Source organism: Pundamilia nyererei, unplaced genomic scaffold (genome assembly GCF_000239375.1).
Source record: "Pundamilia nyererei isolate P.nyererei 1_Seehausen unplaced genomic scaffold, PunNye1.0 scaffold00043, whole genome shotgun sequence".
Lineage (NCBI taxonomy): Eukaryota > Metazoa > Chordata > Actinopteri > Cichliformes > Cichlidae > Pundamilia > Pundamilia nyererei.
In genome coordinates this window covers 3,876,060-3,902,495 of record NW_005187444.1, presented here as the reverse complement: position 1 = coordinate 3,902,495, position 26,436 = coordinate 3,876,060, and the positions used below count along the sequence as shown (strand labels likewise).

The 26,436-nt window shown below is 36.8% G+C and overlaps 1 protein-coding gene across 1 annotated transcript; it reads left to right on the top strand.

The window, feature by feature from the left end:
• kitlga (kit ligand a) lies at positions 1 to 26,059 on the top strand. Its single transcript, XM_005731566.1, has 10 exons — positions 1 to 301; positions 14,950 to 15,060; positions 15,584 to 15,640; positions 16,441 to 16,593; positions 17,210 to 17,390; positions 19,281 to 19,325; positions 20,066 to 20,163; positions 20,362 to 20,468; positions 22,639 to 22,702; positions 22,786 to 26,059. The coding sequence occupies exons 1-9, from the start codon at positions 287 to 289 to the stop codon at positions 22,667 to 22,669; spliced, it is 798 nt and encodes a 265-aa protein (XP_005731623.1). The 5' UTR covers positions 1 to 286; the 3' UTR covers positions 22,670 to 22,702; positions 22,786 to 26,059.
• The last annotated feature ends 377 nt before the right edge of the window (positions 26,060 to 26,436 follow it).

The window sequence follows — 26,436 nt, the reverse complement described above, 5'->3', positions numbered from 1 at the left end:
TGTCCCGCTCCTGTGCTGCAAGCGCTCAGTGTCTGGATCTATGTTGTAGATAGCTGGGCTATATGCCACACATTATTAGCCTAGAGGCTGCACATTTTAAAAGTTAAATATCACGTTTTTTTTTGCCGATCTTCTCCTTTTGGGCTTTTCCTTTTCTCCTCCACTTGGATACTGCTGACTTGGGCATTGGATATGTGCACACAGGATGATGACAACCCCTTTCCTCCCCGTAGAAGTAAAATAAAATAGGCTTTCGGACACACTGGATTTGCTCCTGTCATTCCATATGAAGAAGTCAAAAGTAAGTAGATGTTTTTGTTTGTCTGTTCGTTGGTTTTGCGGAATAAATAGTTTAATCTGCGGCTTACGCAGCGGGACTTGTTTCTCCTGCTCTCGAGTAACCGGAAAACCGTATAGATCGGGCACGATTTTTATTTTTAACAAGTTTGCGTTGTATTTGAATAAACCGACGGGACATGTTTCCGACTAATTACAGGATATAAGTGACAGCGGGATCAAGTCGTCTGGGTCCCGCTTCCTTCCTTCCTTTGACGCTGTGATGTGGCTTGATTTGGTTGCCAAATGGCAAACCTGATTTCCTCCTTAAAGTTATGTTTGCTAAAAATGTTCCACCTGTGCACACTGTATGATGACTGTGGCACATTTGCGTCTTCCTTATTTCGCTGGAGGAGCAGCGTCCTCACTGCACCCCGATTAGTAAGTTTAACCACGCCGCCCTGTCACTTCAGCCTTCACTTCTGAGAACGGTTTGCGCCGTGCGTAACTATTCAGCGCTAATTGTTAAAATGATTGCACTTATGCGTGAAGCGCATGGTGGTTAAGTAATTTTCAACCTGTAGGTTAGAGTTTATGATTGCTGCATGCACACCTTCGTAAATGGACGGTGTTTCCGTTTGAGTTGTAGTTTAAAGAGTAAAACTACTTTACTCAGTGAGAATGGTGATGCTTGCAGAATTACACGGCTTGATGTTGAGGCCATATTTTATCCACCTCGCCAGGCTGACACAAATCACTAGTAGGTAAATTAAGCCCAGGTTATTAAGGTGCAGTGTAGGACAGCGTGTCACTGTATTTCTTTATGTGTGCATATGTCAGTGGCTCTTTGTTTGTTTTCTGGTAATTGATATGCTCTTTTATCTGCCGTTTTTCCATGTACTGCAGGTTATTCATCAGCCTGCTTTATGTGCGCTGCAGGTCCACTTCGAGCTCCGTCTGTGAGCCTTGACACTGTAATCTCTGACCTATGACCTGGCTGATTGAAAACTGTAGGCTACAAGCAGAAGACTAAATGCACAGTTTAACATCACCATTACTTTTGGCAAATCAGTGAATTTGTATTTAATTTTGGCATTTTACCAATCTGTCATTTTTATTCCCGCCATGAAAGATTTGAGCCTCCAAATCTATACCGGCAGGTCCTCATCTGAGCACAAGCAACTGCTTTATACAAAATTTTAACATTTCATCTAAATTGAAGCCCGTTTACATTGTTAGAAACCATGACTATATCTTGATGTTAGGAAGTCTGCTGCATGAAATGGAAAGCATTTAGTTTGGTGCTGCGCCTGTTGGCTAAACTAAACATAGGAAGGTTTAAACTAAATCTCATCTCCAGGCTGTGTAACTGAACCCTGTGCATTTCAGGTTTTTGACTAATCTCAGCCTCACTCTGCTTGGCAGTTTAAGCCCATATTAATGACTAAATCAGATTAAAAAATAAATAAATCAAAGGACATGAAACATGTCAATATGGATATACCAGGGTGTGTACGTGTATGTCCATGCATAAGGGACGTCTTTGAAGTTTCGCAGACTAAGGCTGGGCATGTCTGCCACAGTTAATCTCATTCTGAGCAGTTTCCTTTATTCTTTTTTTTTTAATGAAGTTATACAGTAAGTTGTGCTGTGTGGTTGGACACCTTCCATCTTTTCTTCATGCACTGATATTGCAGCAGTTTGAGGTGTGCTCCTCTGTTATCAGAAGTAGAAAATAAAATAAACATTTTATTTATTTTATTTATATGTATCAAATCTGTTGAAAAAACTGAAATATTTCTGGTATTCCTTGGCGATGGAGAGCTCCTTGTTTATTCCTCTCATAATTTTTACGAATGTTAGGGCATGTAGCAGTAGATTAGTATATGTTTCAAATGCACTTTAATAAAGGTGTCATTTGTCAGAGAGTTTTGAATAAACTCGAGCATTCATAAAAACAAGCTATGGCACACAAATGTGGGGAAACAAGCATGAGTACTGGCTTGTTGCATCACACCACAGAACATTTGGCACCAGTAGGGAGCGCTAGTTTTCTGATGCTAGCCATGCGGGGCTTTGAGCTGTGTGAGGTTTAGAGAGACATTGTGTATCTGGTCTCCTGTGCCCTTCCTGACACACTAAGGAATTTAGCTTTTTATTGTTAATTCAGCAGAAAGATTGAAAGATTCAAGCCAAATATTCAGACAGCTAACATTTCGACAAGTCATCTTGTCAGCTCCCTGCTCCTCCAAAGATCCCTGCGATGTTTTACAGTCTCCTCCTGTATACTGACTGTGTTGTTTGCCCAGATTAAACATTTCAATCCAAATAAAGTGACACAAGGCAGGTGAAGAGGCACTGGAGTATTTCAGCACCAGGATAATTTAGATGCACACATGGTTTGGCTTTTGGATCCAAGTCCAGCACAGGCTGTAAATCCAAAGGCCCACAGCTCACATAATCCAGGCTCAGTTTCCTTCTACTTTATTGTTGTGGCCTCTGGCCTGCTGAGGACCAGCACGCAATCGAATCCCTCAAGTAAGCTAAATTTCTCTATCTTTGTTTGTTTTTTTTTTTTTGATGTGCAGGAAATATAAACTTGAAGGTTCTGACTTGAAGACAAATCACAAAATCGAATGACAGGCCTCTGAATAATTAGATTTACTGTGTCATGTTCCAGAAGGCATGCTGCAGGTAGGCGTTGTAGCAAAGTGGGTGTTAATGTGTCAGAATTACACTCTCCAGTAATCACAGCTGAATGAATTAGTTAACAATGAGATTATATTAGCAGCAGGAAAGGAAACACAAAGCATTAAATTAGAGCCTGCATGCTGGGCTGTGTGAAATCCATTCAATGCATAACGAGGTGTTGCTGCTGTTGCATGACATATTTAGTGCTTTGAGATGCTTATGGCTTTTTAGAAACCGCACCAGACTATATTAAAGTCAACACTAGTTTCCACTGGCTCTTTCACATTCATTAACATCAGCAGCCCAAGGGAATTTATGCCACCTATGAAGATAAAGCATTAAATCACTGAAATTCCCAGGTAGGCTGCCAGTTATGTTAGCTAATGTCTTGTTTAACACATGAGCAGCTCACGCTACTGATGAGTGTCTGTTTGTCAGTGCTGCATATCAAGTCGACCCTATGACTCACATTTTAATCACAGCCCATGCATCACTGCATATCTATCCACATATTATTTGCTTTGTTGTGAATGACACTCATCACTGCTGAACTTTTGTTTGGCATTTTAACTGAACGTATCTAAATGCTTGCATAGTTTTTCAGATAGTCGTCCTGTCAGGTTTATTTTTTAACTGTTGCGCCATTACATTGATTAGATTTATCGTCAATCATTTCCCTCCCACCTGCTCTTCTGTAACACAATCTGAATGCCTTTAAGTTTAGAATAAAGTTCTGTGTGCTGTGGTTTATTTGACAGCAAGAATTAACTAGTTTATGAGCACGCTGGTCTCTGCAGTAACTTGTGATGATTGAGCCACCTAACTCGAGGTTGCATGGGATTGGAGAGGTTTATTTATCTTAAGGATCACATGTTATTGGTGAAAATGAAAATGAATCCGCTTTGGTTGTTATTTTGTTTTTAGGCCCTGTGGGAAATGCTTGAATAATTGACTCTGAGTATAACTGAAATTGCTTCATATCAGAGTATTAGTGGTTAAAGACTGATATTGCAAACATGTTTAATCTCATCATAGCCCAATGAAGTGAAACGTCAATCAGGGGACATTCATAGAACTGAAGGACCAATTTGAAGGTCTTTTGTGAAGAAGATGAAATAGCCAAAAGCAATGTTTTAGCAGACAAAGCTTGCACAGTTCAGCAACTGTGAAAATTAAAGAAGACAGAGCTGATGTTCAGTTGCAAAATGCTCACCCCATATGCACCATCCAGGTCCAAACAGGAGGAATTCAGTACTTCCTAGAATTTAAGCCTTTTTTCAAGAACCAAAAACTGCTGGAGCCAAAAAAGAAATGCTTGTTCTCTCAAAATGATTTTTTCCACCTATAAAAACCATTCAGAACATCAGCAATATTGAAGGGAATGTACAGGAGCTAAACCTACAGCTATTAGATGACTACCAAACCTATGTTTTATTAGCGTGTGAGTGTGTGTGATTTTTCTTTGTTTGCAAAGTGCTATATTTTGCTCTACAGCTCTGTGTAATTATGGTCTTAAATGGTGACTTTGCCCTTGTTGAAAAAGATTTGTAAAGCAACACCATAAAAGCAACGCTGCAAACCTGGATTGATTTACAGGATTTTCTTCTGTCACAGAGCCCAGGCCTCGTGTCTGAGCGTTTGATGTCTTATTTCTGCAGGAACAAGACATTCAGTGTCCTGTCCCAGATTCACCAAAGGCCTTGTTTTTATCCCCTGTCTAACCCAACGCTCCCATGAAGGGCACATGTCTTTGAGTGCAATATTTTGCTAGAAAGGTGCCTGTGTCTATACCTGCTTGAAAATCATTCTTGACTTCAGTGAGGTTTGGGATACAGAACCGCCGAGCTCCTCTCTTCCAGTCATCTTTTATGTGTTAGATGACCTTAAGTATGTTTGTCTTTATGCAAGAGTGTAGAAGACCTTTCACAAGGTGCTCATACAGCCAGCAAGGAGAAAGAAAATATGATTGAAGCAATTCCTGAGAGTTTAAAATCAATGTTTATAGAACTCTGATCCATTAACCACTTCATGCTGAGGTCTGTCAGTTAGGAATTCCTGCAGGCTTTTTCTAACTGATGTGCAAGCCTGAAATGACTGGTTGGATCAGTTCAACGATTTATCAAACCTGGGTTTGGTCTCTATACAAAAGGCGCCGTGACTTGATGTCATGTGAATGCAAACATTATTGGGGAAATTACCGTCACAAGGAAGAGGGTACATGACCAGAGCCAAGCAGATGGGTCTGTTCTGTAGATTGGCAAAATATTTTGAGCAGAAACCATAGGGATCTATTTGTCAGAAGCAATTAGTAGCAGCAATTAGTAGCAGCCCTTTTTCATTTTCCCTCTTTAAAAGTCCAAAAATCTGTCTCAAATGATCCCTTATTTGCTGTTTAGTATAATGTACTGGACTGGTAAGTGTAGACTTGATGCACTGTGTGTGGCCTTGCAGGATTTATTAGTCTCAGAACTTTATTTCTCAACGAGAAGTTGAGTTTAAACAACTGCTTGGAGAGACATTTCTGCATCTCATTTTCTTATTTTAATGACTGCATGACTAATTTATAAACACGACCAATAAAGAGCAAGACAAAAGGTAAACAGTTGCAGCTTCCCAAAGTGGATTTTATGGTTTTTGCTGTGCTTTATGTCATTAAATATGTCAAAGATTTGGTTTTGGAGTGTTTGGAGCAGAGAAATTGCAATTGAAATTTGAAAGTATTCCACAAAGTTTTACAACAGCAATCAATTTCTTTTGAAATATTAATAAATGATGGAAGCTTCTGCTCTCACCACCACAAACTCTGTAATTCTGTTGAAATGTATGCCTGTTCCCACAGGGCAAAGTGTTTCAGAGTGGTTTCTTCTTTAGCCAAGAGACATACGTGCACAGTGTGAATCAGCTATGGACCCACAGTGCTTCTTAATAAAGGAACCTCTCCTTTCTTCACCTTCTTTAATCTGCTTGTTACAGTCTACAGTCAGGCAAAGTCAAAATCTGGTTGAGCTGGCGCTTTAAAGGTTTACATTTAGGGATTAAGGTTTCTCAAAGAGTATCTATAACATCATTTTAAGTACCTCCATGAGCTTTGGATTTAACTCTTGTGCAATTTCTTTTGAAAGTAGTGAACTCCTGCTGTCAGGTCACAACACCTCACAATTGTGAAGCTTATAATCTGTTGCCTTTAAACTAGAGTTTGTGTGTGGATTTAGTTGTTGCTGCGTCAAAGCAGGATTTTTAGTTAATATGGTTTCTGGGTTGTTTTTTTCTGTTTTGTTTGTTTTTTGTTGTTGTTTTTTTGGAAAAAGCTTTCGCAGAATAAGTGAAAACACATCATCTGTTTTGTGGATTAGTTCATCTTTTCTCTGAAGAAATATCTCATATAATTAACACACTATTCATACTGTGGTTGCACATGTGTGTCCATTCTCTTTTAAGGACCTTCTTTCTTCATTTGAGAATGGCATCTTGCCTTGAACTCTTATAATTCAGTGTCCCTTATGAATACAGGCCCTTCAGATATTTTTACGAGCGCAAATTATCCCATCACTGAGCATCTGTGGTATACATCTGATTCAGAACAGTTGCTAGGGGGTATTAAGATGATGCTGCTTTTTTCCTCCCTCGTGTTTCCAATCCATTAGCTTGCAAGTTGAAGTTTCCACATGATCAGTTAGGACAACTGTCATAGAATTTAAAGTCAGTGTTAGTCATCTGAGCTGTTTAAGAAACATGAATGAAATGTGTGTGGGTTTTGTCATATCCATTTTACTTTAAGGCTGACATGTTCTGTGGTGAACTTAAATTGTGGTTCAGGGAATGTCACTTTCAATTGCTGTCAGCTTTAATGTGACTAGTTTTATGAATTTAATATTACATCCAGAACCCTTTTAAACCCCAAACTATTTGTAAAATTCCCACTTAACAAAGCTCAGTTTCTTTATTCCAAGGACTAAAATTAACAACCTTGAAAATATACAGTGACACCTAACATTTATACTTCTCCCATAAAATACTGTAAGTTGGAGAATAAAGAAATCTTTTGAAGTCAAAAACCAACTGTTACTGATCCTGCCCTAAAGATCTGCAACTTCAACTCTGTTGAATGTAATCTAACATAAATAAAGTATAAAAATGCTGATATCCATTAAGTGGTAGCTTAAATCTTTAATGAATTAATTTGTCCCATCCTTCCTATCCTATCCTTATCCTTCTCTCCTCATCCCATGGGAGATGGATTCTCCTCCCTTAGCCTAATTCTGCCTGTTTTTCCTGTTAAAAGGGAGTTTTTCCTTCTCACTGTCACCAAGTGCTTGCTCATAGAGGGCAATCTGATTGTTTGTTCTTTCTCTGTATTATTGTAGGATCTTTTCCTTACAATATAAGGCGCCTTGAGGCAACTGTTGTAGTGATTTTGGTTATATAAAATGAATTTAACCAAACTTAATACACCCTCAACGGGTTGCGATTTACCAATACATTCAGTCTGGACCAGGTTCAGCAGCCCCCAAGGAAAACAGTAGCAACAAGATATCGATATGGCAAATATTCTGTTTTGAAGTCCAATTTTTAACTTTAATCTTAACTTTAAAGTTGCATTTCTGGTCATTAAGCATGTAAATAAAAATATCTGGTTTCACCTCTTGTTTAGCAAAATGAGATACAGTTGTGCAATCTCCAAGAAAGTTTATAATTTTTCAAGTTTTTGCCGAAATTTATTTCTGCAATTTCTCTACTATCGGGAAATTCTATGTTCGTACAACACAGACCCTTGCCTCCAGCTCATTTGCATTTGTGGTATTTGCCACTAGATTGCCAGTGCGTTAACACTGAAAGATGCATGAGCAGCCCAATGCAGACGCCCAGCCACAAGGAGATCATTTTTTGGCACGTTGTGTTCAGTGGTTAGCAACAAAACCAAAAGCTAAACTACACTGGAATATTTTTTTAAAAAACAAAAGGAGGCAACATACTTTCCCACTTTTCCAAACAATAAAGTAAGAGTAAACTACAATTGGAAACCTAAATCTTTTGTTAAAAATCTATTTCTTTTAATTGAAGAATTGTATACTGTCTGTAATTCATACTGTCAGCTGAACATTTCTGTCTGTGCAGTTCAGTATGCAACAGAAAATGATTTTTGATGTCTGAGGAGAGAGCATTTGTTATCTTTTTAGTCACTGGAAAATATGTCTGTACCTCTATCTCAGTCAGGGTTGAATTCTCTGCTTCACACTGTAATCAAATTATACTTCCTTGTTCCTGTTAGACTGCTTTTTAACAGCATCAAGTACAGGGCGCCCTTCAACGAAGCTGTTGATCTACTTGTCTGAAAGTATCTGAAAGTATATGAATCTGATAAACTGATCTACTATAAACCGGTTACCATAAAACTGACAACTATGGACCACCAATTCACATATTCGAGAATGAATCACTAGTTCAAAATATTATGATTGTTTTTGTTATGAGGAAAATGTTGTACAAATTTAGCCAAGCTTTTGGTGAGAAGGTGTAAAATATATCACCTACATCTGTAAGATGATCTGAAAAAATGCACAGTTGCACAACTCAAGATTCCTTGTTGGCCAGGAAAAATTCCCCTTCTTCAGTAAGTGCATATTAACCAGATCTGTCTAACCCCTTATTTGTTGATAAGCGGCTATATAAAGGGATTGTAAGAGTATCATAAAACACTTTTTTTCCCACTCTTTTCCTTTCCAACAAAAACATTGTAGAGTACACAGCACCATTTTATCCTTTTCCTCCCTTTTTGAAATTTTTTTCACAGTAGCAAGATGCGATTTCCTGCTGTACACAATCGGTGCACTATAATTGCAATTAAAAGTATGCATTGTTTAGTTCAACATCTCTTCTATTAAGGATGTAGCATTCAAGGGATGTCCTATTTGGTCAAATAACAAGCTTGTTTTGACATTTAAAATTATAGCTTTGACTGTAAAATAAATAAACAATAAATAAATTGTGTGCTCAGTAAGTTACCATAATGGGAGCCTTAATTCTTCATGCACATGCTCATATGTTTGGACAAGTCTTAGCGACAGTAGTCTGATTTGACCACTGCTCTGTCGTGTCATACAGCAATAAGTCTGGATTGACTTTTGCCCTAAAGATGACATTAACAGCAGACACTTCACTGTCTCCAAAAGACACCTGCAGATTGGCTTCTTCTCTGTGTTACCCTTTAATTTCCTAGCAAGATCATTATTTGTGTTTTCATCATTAAAGCCTTTAATCTGCTCCAGATCAATCATATGTTGATGCTATTTGGTTAAAAGGACTGAAACATTTGGTGCACTCTCATCTCTGAAACCTATTGTTTAACGCAGCAGGGGTTGTCTAATTTCTACCTAAATGTTGGCAAGGTCTGATCTCATTAGACATTTGAATAGGTTTGTTTGTTTCCTGTTTTTCTCAACAACATATGCTTAATGGCACATACACAACAAAACGAATTGTTTTCATCATTTATTAAATGAGCGATTTCTCTGAAAATCTGTCATTAGCTATCACTACTTGTGGCCATAGTAGTTTAATTGATCTCAGTTGCTGGTAATAAATTGGCCTCTGGAGACCACCTTTCTGTGTGACGTTATTGTACGTTTTTAATTAAAAAGTAAGCCATCAGACCTAGTTAACAGATCAAGTAATTTTTATCTTCTAAGCCATTCAAAGTATTTAACTGTTAGCTGTTAGCTGTTTATTTGTAGGGCTACACCAGTCGGTTCAAGCCAACTGGGTTAATAGCCCCATATAACAAATTAGGTTTGTTATAGATCCACATTAAATCAACCTCAATGAAATTCACTGTTTACTCAACAAGTTATGTCTCTTCGTGTATAGGATACAGTTTAATTTTGTGACAAAATAGCTATACTTTTTTTAGCGGATTGTGCACTTGCTATAATCTTTGATATATTTTTCTTTTTCTCTTTTTCTTTTTAAATTTAATCTTTAAATCGTTCTGCTTCTCATTTCAACAGTGTAGCTGATATGTAATTATAGGAAAAGAGTTTATCTGAATGGGTACTGAGACAAAATTGTAGAGTACTTTGGGCTGTCAAGTTGAACAGGAAGCAAAATATTCCCCGAAACCCAGATGTCTGGCAGTTATCATCTCAAGACAAATGTCGCTTGTAAATGTGTCAGACATAGTTGAGGAAATGGTTTTTACGGTTTATACCTTAAGGTAAATTTATAAAATTATTATTTCCTTTTGTACAGCAGTTAGAATTTCTCAATCAGTCTCTAAAGTCTTATCTGTTTTTTGAGGTAAAAAAAAAAAACAGAGCTCCAGAATAAAAATTTGACTACACTACTTCCTGATGAGTTGAATCAGGAAGAGAACGAGCTGGTAGTTATTAACATATTCTTTGACAAAAAGAAAAGAAAAAAACACAAAACACATTTAAAGGTTTTAAAAAAAATTCCAGGGTATTCATTGGAAACCCTCGGATAACTTGAACCTGAATCAACTCAAGAACATCTAGACAGAAACAGCAGCCTGGTGTTTTCCCTCCCCATCTTTCATCATCTGGTCTGTTTTAATCCTCATTTCAAAACACGGGAACTAATGACTAATGGCAAAATTCAAAACAGTGATGTAGGCAAAAGATTATGAGAAATGTCCATCTATCTGACACAACAGGCTGCATGTTGCCATGGTAGACTAATGTCATGCAAGGTACTGTGCTCTGCTTTTATGAGATTACGTGGATAACAGGGCCACGAGCCCAGCAGTCTGGAGAGCCTGTTCAGCTAATTAGGCATCGGGTTCAAAGTGGTGATGGAAAATCAGACGGGATAATCATTATCTGCATCATTATAATGAAAACAGAAAACAGGCTTTCAGCAGGCCTCAAGAACTGTGATGCACCTGATGATGGAGAACAGGGCTTTATTTTGGAGGCTTGTGAATTAATATTCAATGATTTTGGTTCTGATAATACTACTATTACTACTACTACTTCTGATACTGTTAAAACAAAAAGTGGTTGTAAAGTGTCCGACAGAAAAATGCAATTTTGTGCATGGGAGACACTTTCATCTCCTGTTAGTGCAGCTGTGTCTTCTGTCTGAAAGTCAATCAGAAAGCATTAGGGAAATGTTCAGATGACCGAGTTCAAGTAAGTCAAAGTGCTGTCGGTACTGAAGCCTTGTTGTTTATTGATATGTTTGGCCTGAGCTGTGTTGGGAATTCCGGAGCCTTTCTGGAACTTTTAGAAACAAGATCTGTTTGTTTTTTCGGTGTGTATTATTTTAACAAGATAGTTCCCATATATTTTTATTGTTGAAATTAGACCGCTCACGATAAGATACAGTTGTGTAAAAATATGGTGTATATGCTATGGACTACGTGACAATATGATACTATTACATTTTACATGGATGTCAGATTACACTGATAGTCTTAGGAATGGTTCCACTATCATGCACTGTAAAAATAACTTTTGGTCAGAGTGCATAAATTACAGTCACTCTCTTTGTAAATTGTACATTTAGAGGACTTAGATTTCCATGACCGTACCGTCTTCAAGTAAAATAGAACTTATTGCAGCAGTATCGTGCACCAACTGATTTCTACACACAGCTTTACAAATTCCCAGTATCTTTATACTATTTTCTTCAAAGTAGCCACATAGTAGCAATAGTTGTTGCAATGTTGTCCCATACAGTTGCTACTTGGTGAAATAAATTGTTTTACAAAACAAGGTTTTAACAGTGAAAATTGTTGAAAAGTGAAGCTAAATCTCAGTGTTGTTCTTGTTGCACAGCATTTCTTCAACAGCGTTTTTTTTTTTTAACATTGTGTCCTTGCGTAAGTCTGTACCTCCTTCCTGTGTTGCCAACACACAAAAGTAAGTCAACAGCTGTTTTGATCCAACAGCAGAAATTTAAGCAGGTTTGCGTCCGTTGTTATTTTTTGTTTGAAATGTTTAATGGTAGGTCAGCTCTTAAACCTCTGCTGAATAAAAATCAAAATGATAGAGATTTGTACTATAAATATGAATGGCAATTGTAAACTACAATTTGGGTTCTTTTTTTCTTCTGTCAGCACAGAAGTAACACATGAATGGTTTTCCTAATCCAGGAAGACAGCTCAGCCTTGGAGCAAAGAAACAATTAATTATACTTTGGTAGTAATCCAGATCTAGGAGTCCTACCATTTGATTTTTTTCTTCTTTTTTTTTCTTTTTTCCTTTTAACCAATTACATAATCTGATTTTATTGACTCAGGCAATAAAAGAAAACGTTAAATTATGTTTTGTTTTAATACTTAAATTCTGTATTTTCTGGTCACTCTCAAAAGGCCATCATCATATTCTATTTCAAGTATTCAATTTCCATTTTAAGTAAACCTTTTCATAGAATAATATGGTTTTTAGAATAAAACTAAAAACCTCTTGGATAGTGATAGGATCTGCATTAATTATACTTTTTTTTGTTGTTGTATTTATTTATTATTATTTAGTTTTATTTGTTAGTATATTTACATTTGCAAACATTCAGAAATTATAATGTTGATAATAGCAAACCAGTCACAGGAGGTCCACATGTGCACAACAGTTAGCTGTTTACTAGCTTGATAGTGAAATGATAACATGTCTTCTGAATGTCCTTAATGACCAAACATAATTAGCAAATTTTTCTTAATAATCTTTTCACTGACTTAAATTTGATGGGATGCTTTCTAGTCTGTGTGAAGTTTTAGGGTTTTTTTTTTTATTACAGCATGAGCAACAACTGCACACTTGACACACTGAATCATCTTTTAAAAAAATGTTTCTATATAGTGAGCATGTCCATTAAGCTATGTAAGCTTAAGCTATGTAAGAAATGTAAACAGATGGATATTGTGGCTTGAAGAGGAATTTTAAGGATTCTAGCCTGCTGAATTCACTATAAGCCTGTAACTCCATACACTCAGGTACTGTAGCAAGTTTCTGCATGTAATCCATACTAAAGAAATTACGGGCAGCCTGGACACTGGACATTAACCTAAAGGAGACAACAGATACACTTGTTTCTCGTTCATGAGCATCACTGTGCACACATTCTGTACAGACAGTATGTTAAAGACAAAAAACAAGAGTATTGGAGTGGTTTGAGATTTTGTGTGATAAACATCAGGTTTTGCTTTGCTGAAAAATCCCGACATTGTACTTTAGTTGTAGATAGGGAACTCTGTTTTTATTATCCCTCATTTGTTATACAAATATGGTTAGAGGTTAAAGATTGAGGCATAACTCATGAATTTAAGTGTCCAACAAACTTGCTTGTTTTTCAACCCCGACTTCCATTTAAAGACAATAGTTGGATGATACAAGCTACAAGGAATTGAATTACATTCCGTCTTTTCCTTTAGCATTTCCTGATGTAGATGGATCATTGTTCCACTGGCTTCCTGTTGTGGCTTATTGTGACTTACATATAGCAACAGGAGGAACACTGGTGGGTTTGAAGATTTGAAAATTACTGATCTCACCCCCAGGCTGGCAGGGAAATGTAGATGGTCCAGGTCTGTGCCGCAGTTAGTTGTTGCAAAATAGTATGATCATCATTAACAACAGAACAAAATCTTGTTATAAAGGTTGCCAGATTAGATGTGGCATAGTTCCCTTTGTGAAACACTTAAAATTTTATCCACCAAACAGCAAGTTCACATTGAAGGTTACTAATGTGTTTTTGGGCTCTCCTTCTTTTTGGCCCCATCTTTACTGAGAGGAGAATTAGGGATCTATTGCATAAGAAGAAGGTCAGCCAAAAGACTGCAAGCTGTCTCTTCATGAGCCTGAGAGTAACTTTAAGAAGCTGTGTTTACATTATTGTTCTTACTGCGAGACATATGTTTTTAAGAACAAATATCTCATTTAAATGGCAGCACTCTGTTTCCAATCACTTTAACACTTGGCAAGTAGCAATATTACAAAAAGGGATATTATCCAAAGGATGTAAATTTTAAAAGGTTAACATTTGGCATCTGATATCTTCTATTTAAGTACACAAATTTAAAATAAATAATCACAGTCGGACCTGATATAAGTATGCTGATACTTGATGGGGTTTTTTGGGTTGTGTGTGTAAAACTTCAAGACTTTTAAAGTAGCTCTTTCTCTCTTTTCTGGCTACCCATATGATCTACCCCGACCTGACAAGACCATAAAAACATTAAAACATGTAAGACAATGACAACAAAAATCCCTTGTCATTGAAAAATAAAAATAACATCTAGTACTGTGTCATTACCCAACTCTGTTCCAGCATGGCAGAGAATCTATTTCTTTTTTCACTTCGCTAGAAGTTAAAGAAGAGCCAGGAACTAAAATACTCTTACAACTAAAGCAACTGCCAGTTAAAACAGAAGGCAAGTGAACATTGAAAGCAGTCCTCTGAGTAAGAATTCTGTTAGTCATCTTATCAGACTCTTTATTGCATTCTTTAAGACCTTTGCATAGATTTAAGACATAACTTGAATTGGTTTTCCAGAACAAAGGCAGTAATTTATCCAACATTGCAGGTGTGACATTACACGTCCTTGTAAAATGCTTTGATGTGTCTCCACCATAAAGACTAGCCAGTAAGAATAGTACTCAACACAGCATTGGCAATACACATTTATTATATGGCTGTAAAATTGTCATATTTCATTGCCAATTGTATTTCTTGGTGACTTCTATAAGAGAAAACACATCTTTGTGCAAGTAATGGCCAAAGGCTTGGGAGGCCGAGTTGTTAAGCATGGAAACACCAACAACTCTAAATCTTGGAAAGTTGCAGGAACAGCTGCAAAACCCACTCTTTTTGTTCTTAATCTGATTTAGTGTGACTTTTTTTGCTTTTGCTTTTTAGGTACAGTGAAACTCTAATCTAATGTCTCACATGAGATTCTGATCATAAATGGCTTTTTATGTTGAAGATGTAACTAATTGCCAAAACATGTTTGTCCCTTCTGACCTGCAGAGTTGGATACACGTCTGTGTCCATTTCCTGCTGTTCATTACGCTTGGGGTGCATTCAGATAGACTTAACGTCAACCCAGTGACCAATGACATCGCTAAACTCTCCACTTTGGTAAGAGAAACACTCCAATTAAATTGCATTTGAGAAATTCTAAACTAAATGTCTATTCTGGTATGTTATACATGGCAGGCTACCACTGAACAATCTAAAGCTATTATAGCTATTAAAATATAGTCAAATGAACACACAAAGCACAATGCATAGGCATTAGAACTGTATTCAAACCAGTGGCAGATCTTGAAAGTCTTTGGTCAAACAGCTGCAAACACTGTATTTCTCCAGAGAACCATATTTGATCACTGCCATCACTTAACCGTGTAATGTAAAAACTACCTGTTTATCTTTTTTCCAGAATATATATTTTAAATAACTACTCGTCAACAGAGGAGAAAAAAGAAAGTTAGCACCTGAACAGGAACAGGAACAAAAAAGAAAGCTGTGTAGTTGTTTCACCAAGTCTTTGTGTTCATGGTTTCAATAATAGTAAATTCACAAATTTTCAAACTGAATGAAAATTCATGTTTTTATGATGTTGCCTGCAGTTTAATGTTAATGTACTTTCTTTTTTTTACAGAGACAAAATATTCCTAAAGATTACCTAATTCCTCTAGAGTACATTCCTAAAGAAGAGGTAAGATATTGTGACATCTTTCAATGAACAGGCAGTAACCAAATTTATGACAAATCTAGCAAATTGATAAGCACAAAAAAAATGCTTTAATTGTCCTTGCATTTGACGTTGTTACTTCAAAGAGGTGAACCAGGTTTATGGCCACTCTGAGTCATTTGGCATATTTGGATTGATTTGGGTGTGTCAGGATGGTAATAAATCAGCAATAAGATGAAACCAGTCTGCTACCAATTTGCAATTGGATTGGTTCAAATTGTTAATAACATAGAATCTGTTGTGATAATACAGCAATTAACTTTTATAGGTGAACAAAAGTGCAAAGTCAAGTCCCCTATTGCCACAGACTGCACTCAACGCCACACATAGACTCAGACTAATTGCAGTGCGTTAACAATCTGTGTTTATAAATTAGGCAGCAATTATTGGCAAACCTTCAACAGTCTGTCTGAGAATGATTCGAGTCAGTTGGACCACAAATGTTTTGACACTGGTTGCTTCTTACCTATGTAATTACCTTGCCTTTGAAAGTGGTTACTCAGAGATTGAACGTGACGCATGCTCAACCTCTGGGTGACCAGCTGGTCACCGCAACTGCCACTTTTCCCTAGTTCCAAGGCTGCCATTTACTCTAGTATGACTGAGCCATAAGACGATGAACTCACTGACAATGATTACCTTTTTTGAGCTACATCCCCATGTCAAACTATCAGTAAACACATCAGCTATGCTGCTATCTTATACCATGTATGTATCACACAGTTCATACATCTCATGTTACATATGTGTTCCTTTTTTTTCAGGCTGGGATGTGTTGGATGAAATTAAATATCTTCTATTTGGAGGAAAGCTTAGTAAGGTTATCAGAAAAGTTTGGAAACGTTTCATCCAATAAAGAGAACATTAGCATATTCATTCAGATTCTCCAAGAACAAAGGGTCCATATGCAGGATCTGGTAAGTTCATTGTTTACTGGTTATCTTTTACCACTTTTATTACAGATCCAGCATCCATGACAAACAGTGTTGAAATGTGGATTATATATAATTGGATAATGTATATGAAAAACACATAATCAAAATATTTAGTGGCCTAATTATTTAAATCTGAATGATTTTGGATGAAGTTTTTTTGGACTGCAAAAAAAAAAAGAAAGAACGAAAGCATGCAAGCTTCAGGTATGCATTTAGTCACATGATTTTCATTTAATATGGGTAGAAATGGGTTTTCAACATTTTGAAAAAGTTACCCATTCTCACAGGTATTACGCAGCATATAGTCTGTTTCAAATACATGGTCGCTACTGGTTTAGGTTCAGAAAGTAGGAGTCATGATGCTTACTCTGTTAATTCACAAGTTATTCTCACACCAGCTTTGCAAGCGAGACGTGAAAGGCTGCAGAACACTGAATGTCTGAAATACATGAAGCATTTGCACAGTCATGCACTTTCATGTGATAATATGTAGAAAAGCGCAAGATTGCATGTGTGTAGAAAAATTAGAGATTTTTTTGGAAGGAAAAAAGAAATGAAATAAATGTATTTAATGAAAATTGTGTCTCTGTATTTCCAGAATGACATCATGCTTGATTTTGAGTGCCACTATAGGGAAGAGAGGTTTGACACCAACCAATACTTTGACTTCATCGAAGATTTACTCAGAGCTGCACAGAATAAAGAAGATGCACACGACTGTGATGTTCCTCCCTGTCCCACCTCACCATACCCACCATTAATAGACGAGTATTCAGAAGGTGAGTACTCTATATAACACTTTTATGTTGTTAGACATGTTTGTGTAATTTCATTAGTTTAAATGAAGAAAAACTAAATGGTTAATTGAGGTGTGAGATTTGTTGCTTTATTGCTGAATTCGTGTGCAAAGTTTGTATTGATTGCAGCATGTTTGTAGCTACTGTGCACTGGGTTTTGCAGAAAATTTACTATAAGGCCATTTGTGATATATAAATGTTTGCTCATTTGTGTTTGCCTTTAATTCATGTTACAAAAAAAGGGTAGATCTTTTTTTGAGCCAGTGGTCAAATGCTAAGTCAGCATTTCCTCTTACAGATTCTTATTGATTAAAATAAAACAAAGGATAAAAAAAAAGCACTGGGTCGAACTATTTGAACTAATATATCTCAGGTGTTTCTGCAAAAGTTCAGTTGTAACGCCTCCACAACAAGCTGCATGTTGCACACTCGTGTTCACTCCATCTGGAGTGTGATGCTTTAAGCCAAAGCACACTACAATAAATGACAAGACTGGCAAAATATCTATCAGTCAGTCCAGCTTTTCTTGGACGAAGCTGATGTTTTTAAGGTAGTCTGGATTTCGCAATCTGAATTTGAATTCATCTTTTTTCATTCTGCATGAAAAGAGTCAGCAAGGAAACAAAAAACAAAAAAATGTCAGAAGAGGATAATCATATTTTTCACATTTTAGTTTCACAGTTAAGATCACTTTGTAATGCACCTGATATTCTACATGTGCCCTTAAAGATATGAATTTAAGATTTGCACAACATTTTTCATTTTATGAAGTTACCACTTTCTCTGTATCAACAATTTGCATTCATTAATGTTGAGAAAAATTGAAGAAGGTATAATCACTTGAAAGTAAAGAACACTGTTTAGTACTCATAAGTCAGATAACAATAATAAAGAATAACTGAATATGATTACTTTTAATGATGATCAGTAACAAGCAGAAAGATTGTTTAATCACATTTTCATATGTGATATATTACAGTATATCATGATATAATTTGAAGTCAGTTTAATACTTAGCAACCAAAGGGCTACACAGCACGAGCGCGTCTAATACCTAATACCAGATTACCCAGAGAAGTTTGCACAAAATTAAAACTAAGCCTTGTCAAAACCACAGTTGGAAAGGAAACTTTAAAACTCCGAGAAATGTATAATCCCCCCAAAAAAATAATGTTATAACTATACTAACAAGAATATAAATTTGCAAAAGAATCTAAACTAAGGACTGAGAACAATAAAACACACAAACCCGAGGCATAAGTTAAAGGTGTGGGAAAGCAGGCAGCGTTCAGAAACTAACCTTAACTCTTGAAAACGCCCTCCCAAAAAATAAATTTAAACCCTGAACATTTCCGTCACAAGTTCATTCCTGCTTGTAAAACTACAGCCACCCTCTTAGGAATATAGTGAAAAGGCTTTATTTAGGACAGACCTCTTGTGGCTGTTTGGAGAAGCTTTTAATCCACAAACCATTATTTCTTCACAAGAACTTTGCAAGATAAGAGCTGAAAAATGTTCTCAGCGGTCAGATGGCCCATAGAGACACGGCTGAGTCACAGGACCGAGGGAAGATGTCCCAAGGTAGCACATGTGAAAAGGAAGAAAAGAGCCGAAACCTGATTGTCTACACGTTGAATACAGAGCAATCTTCCCAAGCGCTTGGCTTTTCTTTTGCGGAGTGGTTGGATGAGCTCTATTGTGCGTGTTTGAGGGGAGAGTAGAAAAAGTGGTGTTGAGGTGCCTTTTTAACACCTGACAATAAAATGTTGACACTCCTCTCTTCCCTTAATTTCCATCCCTTTATGTCACTTTTTCATTTGTCTTGTTGTGTTTTCTGGTAACTCTGAATGTGTTTTTCTGTTTATCCTTCAGAGTCCCCCACTACCAGCCCACCGTGTCCAAATGACTGCAACACAAGTAAGTCTGTGGATATTTGCAAGAAAAAAAAAAGAGCTGCAAAACCAGTCCAGCTGGTGTACCAAATGGGCAGCAGTGTTTTTCCACTTTTGATATCAAGTAAGCCAGTGCCCTCAGAATGCTGTCACTGATGAGCAGTGCTCTTCGGGGCAAATTCCTCATCATGTGCCTCGCCTTGTCCTTTTAAGTGTTTACCTGCCCACTCAGTTAAAACCCCTGTAGGGCTTTGCATCTTCACAAGTTGTCAGTGTTTTGATTAACTGCACGTGGAAATGCAGACAGAATGTACATTTCATTAAATACTGATTCATAAACATTCATTACAGTGTGAAGTGTAAGTGCGTTGCAGAGTGGTTGTAGTAACACAACAGAAACACTGAAGGGGGAGATCAAGAACATGGTGATATAATAAGTTTCTTTTTGTTTACTGTTGCTTTCCTGATAACCACATTAACCTCCAGAGAGATTAAATTTCAGTATTTTATTTGAATGGATGCCAAGAAAATCTTTGCACATTATCAGTAGTTTGTGCCGCAAAATGCTCTTTATGTTAAAGATAGTAAGAACTAAGAAATAAGGTACGGTATAATATTTATTTGGTGATGATCTTTACTTTTCACGGTAAAAACAAAGAAAATTTAATTATTAAAAAAACAGAAATCACTGAAGAAAAAGTTTATTTATTAATATTTAATCATAGTTTAAGTAATTTTTAAGAGAATTTGTCCTTTTAATCCTAGGTGAGCAACAAAGACTCCTGCCTGAGGTGGTGGAGAGAAGCCTTCTCTCCTTACTCTTCATTCCACTTTTAGCCATCGTGTTCTTGCTTGTATGGAAGGTGAGCCAACCTTTGACCTCAAACACTAAGCTGAAGTACCTAAGAGATATGAAAATGTCGAGAGATACAGTCGTGCTTTGTTCCATTGAATTTATGAGAGCTGGCGGCAGCCTTTCAACTTTGTGCCATTGTTCTACACACCTCGTTGATCCTTGTGGTGAACTTTGGAATTAAGAGGAATTTTCTAACCTGGCACAGGTCAGATCACGGAGGAACCAGGACGATGTTCAACAGAATCCTGCAGAAGAAGGACTCACAGGAACAGAAGGGACTGCACCTCCACTAGATACTGAAATATCAGAAAAGTGAGCTTTTTTTGTTTGTTTGTTTTTAATTTACAGGCAATGCAAATTTGCAGCAGTAAAATAATGCTCTGACTTCTTACTGCAGCTGGATTAGTTGCTTAAAACTGATTGAGCAAGCAGTCTGTTAATTGTGTACTATTTATTCATAAAAAATATAAACAGAGATCAAAGGTATTACTTCAGGCATGAAAACTCTAAAATAGCAAATTTGCAGTGAAATATTGGAGGTGTGGGTTTTGTTAAAATTGTGAATTTAGTAGTAGAAAATGTTTTGTGTGTTTATTATTACACTATTTTTAGGCCTAGGCTTTGAACTCGTATCAAATTCTGCTGCTACTTTACTTTTTACATTTCCTTCATATTCACTCTTTTGTAAGTCCCCTGATTTCATAGAAATATTTCATAGAATATCATCACTGTGTAGTCAAGACTCTTTAAAGAAGGTCAATAGCCTAACTGTTGCACAATGGCAAGAAACAAAAAATAATAAGTCATTATTTTAAATTAAAAAGTATATGCACAAAATAAATAAAAAAATAAATAAAAAGGTAATTTTTCACCTAACTGTAGGGTGTCGCTCATATATATAACCCTCATATTGCCACCCATATTAAAAAGTTTAGGAGACACCTCTGTGCTAGTCCATCACAACAATGTACTAAACATTCCACAGAGATTTTGGCTGAAGATAGCACTGACATGACTGACACAGCACTGTTACTGCAAATATCCTGATTGCATTCCCATGATGAAAATCTCCACATCTCAAAGGTGCTCTATTGGATTGAGATCTGGTGGATATTGAGGCCATTTGAGTGCACTGAACTCAGTTTCATGTTCATGCAACCAGCTTGAGACAATCTGAGCTTTGTGACATGGCGCATTATCCTGTTGGAAGCAAGCATCACAAGATGGGCACACTGTGGTTATAAAGGGTTGAACATGGTCGCCAACAACACTCATTTAGGCCGTTGTGTTTGAACAATGCTTAGTTGATACTAAGGGGCTCAAAGTGTGACAAGGAAATATGCTCCACACCAGCAGTCCCCAACCTTTTTTGCGCGACGAACCGGTTTATGTCAATATTTTGGCGGCCTTTAAGGTATCAGGGATAAATACAACAAAATAAAACCAGTACCGGTACCAAAATAAAGATTTATTCATAATACACAGGAAAAGACCCAGGGAAACCGAGTTAACGATAAAAATGATTTTAAAAAAATCTATAAAAATTAATAAGACCCCCAAAAACCATAAATTTCACACCCAAGCCTCAACTCTTGCGACCCGGTTCAAACGACTCCGGTACGGGTCCGTGACCTGGGGTTTGGGGACCGCCTGCTGCTCCGCACCATTGCACCGACACTCTGAAATGCTCATACAAAGTCGGATGGATGCACACTTTTATGGTGATGAACCCAACTTCTGACTCTACCATCTGATTGTCTTATTGCCAAACCATCAGACAAGGAAACAATTGCAACAGTTTGTTGTTCTTATCTGACAGAAGATACGATCTTTGCGGGCCTCTACTGCTGTAGCCATCTTCTTCAAATATGATGCTTCCTTGTTGTAACCTACCAAGCAACTGAATGCAATCAGACCAATCTCCTCTGACTTCAACAAAACATTTTAACCAAGAGGACTGCCACTCACTGCATATTTTCTTTTCTCTTATTTTTGGACCATTTTCTGTAAACCCTAGAAGTGGTGGTTGTGTGGGGAAAATCCCAGCCAGCATGGCACCAAGAAACATTCCATTTTCAAACTCATTTAAATCACCTTTTATTCTTATGCTTGGTTTAAATTTCAGCAGGTCACCGTGACTGTGTCTAAATGCTTAAATGCATTAATTTGCTTCCATGTGATTGATTCATTTCCATTAGTTAATTTTGCCTGATAAAGTAGCTAGGAGGGGTATATATTCACATCATAGAAAAAGGTTTGAAGATATATATTTACTGCCAGGACTAGTAAAAAAAAATGACAAAAGTAGTTTTCCTACACTTTTCAAGCGTCTTGACTGCATTGCTCACGTTGTCCTACTGTACCAACCTTGACTCCTGTCATGTGAAAGCCATCTCTGTTGTTCTTGATGTCTTTTCTTGTTTGTTCTTCTGCTTCTTCTTTTTCTTTCACTGAAAGATAATGTCTGTCTGTTCAACTACAGGAACATGCTGAACGTCATTGAAATAGTGTAAGGCTTCTGCATTTGGTGTTCTTCGGTGTATTTGGTAAGATTTTTGACATTGCTGTAAATAAGAGCAAATACATTTCAAAAAGCTCTAAAACCTCATCTCACTCTCCTTTCTCACAGGGTTCTACCCTTTTCTTCTGTTGGTGTCTAAGGGTGAAAAGAAAACACGAAGCTGAATTCCATTGTGAGACCGTAGAGGCGAAAGGCCTGTTCATGACTGCTCTCCAGATTCACGATGGCATATTACATCACCGAGACTGTTCTGGTTTAATCACACACTTATATCATGCGGATAAGCTTGCCTTTCTTCTAGGACTGCATGCTTTTGAGAAAAAAAAGTGAGATATTTGCTGTTATAAACTCCTGTTCCACACTCATCCTGGGACTCTATGACTCCGACTAATCATTCATCAGAATCTGCTGGATCGACAGATCTTTGGGGGAAAGCTATGTCTTTTTACCAGCGTGTCATTCAGTCTTGGCTGTGTTTTTGGGCCTGCCGCTTCATTTTCAAGGAACATACCACAAGGTGACCAGTGTTATGCTGGTTATGTCTTGTATGAACTTAAGCCTGAATTACTACCTCCGGTGACCCTCATGTTAACCACACCTTCAGCAGCTCCACAGTTTCCTCTGCCTCCAAGGTTTCCTTAAGATTAATAATGTTAATCTTTGTTGTTCCAAGATGTAGTCACATTATCTGCTTTAAGTACAGTATGTACCCATGGGGATATATGATGTATTTATTTATTGGTGGCAGCACTCAGTGGCTGCTGTTCATGCAACTATAATGTCTGAAATTAAGTCATTTAACAGCACCATTACTAAAGGGCCACACATTTAAAAAAAAAAAAAAAAAAAAAGAAGAAAAAAAGGTTCTGTATACTAACACATCGCAAACCCCAAAACATATTCCTCCTAAACAAGTGTCATTTTCTTATTGGTGTTGTTGTTGTTGTGCGTATATGTAATTCGGGTGATTTAGAATGTGTGAGAACACATGTATACAGAATATGCTGCTTTGACTAACTTAGATCTAGACTGTTAAAATCTGCAATGACATTCTGCTAACAAGTATCAGGGATGACGTCTGTGGATTCATATTTTTTTTATTTTATTTTATTTTATTTAAAGGTGAGTTTTTCAGAACATAGAAGACAGGCACATATAAGACAGCAATCGGCTTCCCTTAGCAAATGTTTTAGTTCGACAATGCCTTTATTTTTTACTTTACACACATCTATGTTTGCAAGGCAAAAACTGTTACATAAGAGATTTCTTGATGGCCATTCCTCAAAGGAAAAAACACTAAATTGTTTGAGACAGAAACAGAAATATTCAACAAAGACCTTAGCATTTAGATTTTTATGATAAACTATCTTTCTTTTAAACTGTTTGTTCAAAAACCAAATGTAATCGTAAATCAGGCTCATCAAGTGTAGACTGTTCACTCATAAGGTTTCGTCTGTTCTTGCTTACTTTGCCTTTCAATACTGCCAGAATTAGTGTTGCACAGGAAAAGCACTCGTAGAAAATCTGATGAAATAGTAAGTGCATTTATCAAAATTAAAATGCTAATAAAGGTCAACAGATGATATGAGTTTTTAAAAATTGACAAAAATGCCCCTTACCTTTATAATCCACAAAGTTCTCCACATATTGAATTTTTTGCCTTAAAGTTGCGCCAACTTATCACAGTATTGAGGAAACGGGCAGCAGGGTTAAACTATTTAAAAAGGAAACTAATCTTCACAGCCTTGCCCAAAGACAAAGTAGGGAATCCAATAAATTATGATGGGTTGTAGTCAAGTAATTATGAATATTTTTAATGACAATCAATAAAGAGGTAGCAGTTTGATTAGGACACACTGACTGTGACCTTTCCCATCAGACACATACCTGACAATGACATAACTGGCAGGACACAAACATCAGTATCTATATCTAGTTTGAGTGTTTCTCTTACATATGTGGTCTTACATTGTACCATGTCCATTCATGTTTTTGTGCCTTGTTTGGTTGGTGTGAGTGACTCGTGTGGAAATGTAAAAGCCCTTCCATGTTTCCGTGTTTTAGCAGAGTGGCGAGATCATTACAGGGCAGACAAAAATAACAGACAGGAGGTTCCAGTCTCTCTTCTTCTTTTATTTTTAACTGAGAGTTAAGTTCGTTTGACTTGTGCCCAGTAAAGATTTGGATCTAGTAAAGCAGTGTTTCAGAATGTGAAAACTAAAATGGCTGAACAAACTGCAGTGGTTTTAACTTTTCTGTCCACGTTACATTTTCTCCTTTATATCCTATAGGAAACTTTTAATCTGGTAACTGCTTGTTTCCTGTGTATTTGGGACTATATGTTGGGAATTTTTTCATATAGGAGTAAAGAGTATATTGTGCAAAATTAAATATATGTTTTGTTTTGCTTTTTTTGTTTTTGTTTTTTTATGTATACCACATTGGTGTTCATATAGTTCAGATCAACTTTACCTTTCAGCATCAATAGCTGGAATTTTTTCGTGTGGTATTGTTTTTAGTGTTGAACTGCAAGAAAATGTTCAAAAATGCATTTTTGAGGAACGCTTTTGATCATGACAAATTTCCTGTGACATGTTCTTTATGGCGAGCCGAGTCTGTGTTAGGAAAAAGTATAACACTTTGGTGTCCGTGTAGTCTACACCAACAGTACTTTTAGAGGAAATATCTAAACGTGCGGTATGACAAAGTATTGCAATTTCAAAGTTTTCAGTCAGTTGCTTCCTTTCAAGGATGCATTTTTGAACCGTATTGAAGTATAATATCTATGGCAGTTAAGACCTGAGACTTTCTCTACAGTTACCTTTAGGTTGTGCTTCTCCACATGAAGACTATTACACGCAGTTTCCAATATTCTGACAGAGATACGGGCTTCTCTAGCCACAAATGAGCAAACAAGGTATACTATGTCAAAAGTTGCTTTTATACATGGTCTTTGAATATAATGAGCTGCAACAGGTCTAAGCTGTGAACAAAAAAATAGAAAAAAAAAACATGGTCTCCCATTTTCCTGTCTATGCACGAGCCAGAAGCAGCAGTATGTCTAATGCGGGGAAGCCAGAAAGTAAGCAATTTCTTGCATTAGTCAAGAGAATGACTGCCCTTTAATACTGTTCCTATGTGAGTCGTAATGTGTTCTGATGCATCCTGAACAGTGCTTTTGAGTGTGCGAGTCATTCAGTCCATCTATCTTCAGTGAGTGAGTCAAATGGCTCTAGGCAGGAAATAAGTCTGGGTGCCAAAAAGCAAATGTTATTAATGCCTGGTTGGTATTCTGGGTGAAAACTCTACTGTATTCTGTATTTTTGTATAATTGTAAACAAACATATATGAAATATGAATAAAGTACATGTACCCAGCTGTTATCTGTTGTTTGTTCAAGAATTTTAATTTAGAATCTGCTTGATTAGGAATCCACATGTCATGTGAATCCACACATCACATTTTGAGTACTTGCGTGAAAGAGCTTTAGGTACTTTGGAAGAAAGTAAATTTTTCTAAAATTTCTAAAATATTCTTGAAGAAAAGCTTGGACAATTTGATTTTTATGGCAATTTTCTATACTTCCATACTGTTTGCATTTGTGTTATTATGCTGTAAAATGTTATTGTCTGATTTAAACTGTGTTCCAATGATAACTTGAGAAAAAGCCTACAATAATGTGTTATGAATCCAGCTGATAAGATAAAACAAACTATGTCCTCACTTAAAACCTAGTAAATCACCTCTCTTGTCTTGCAA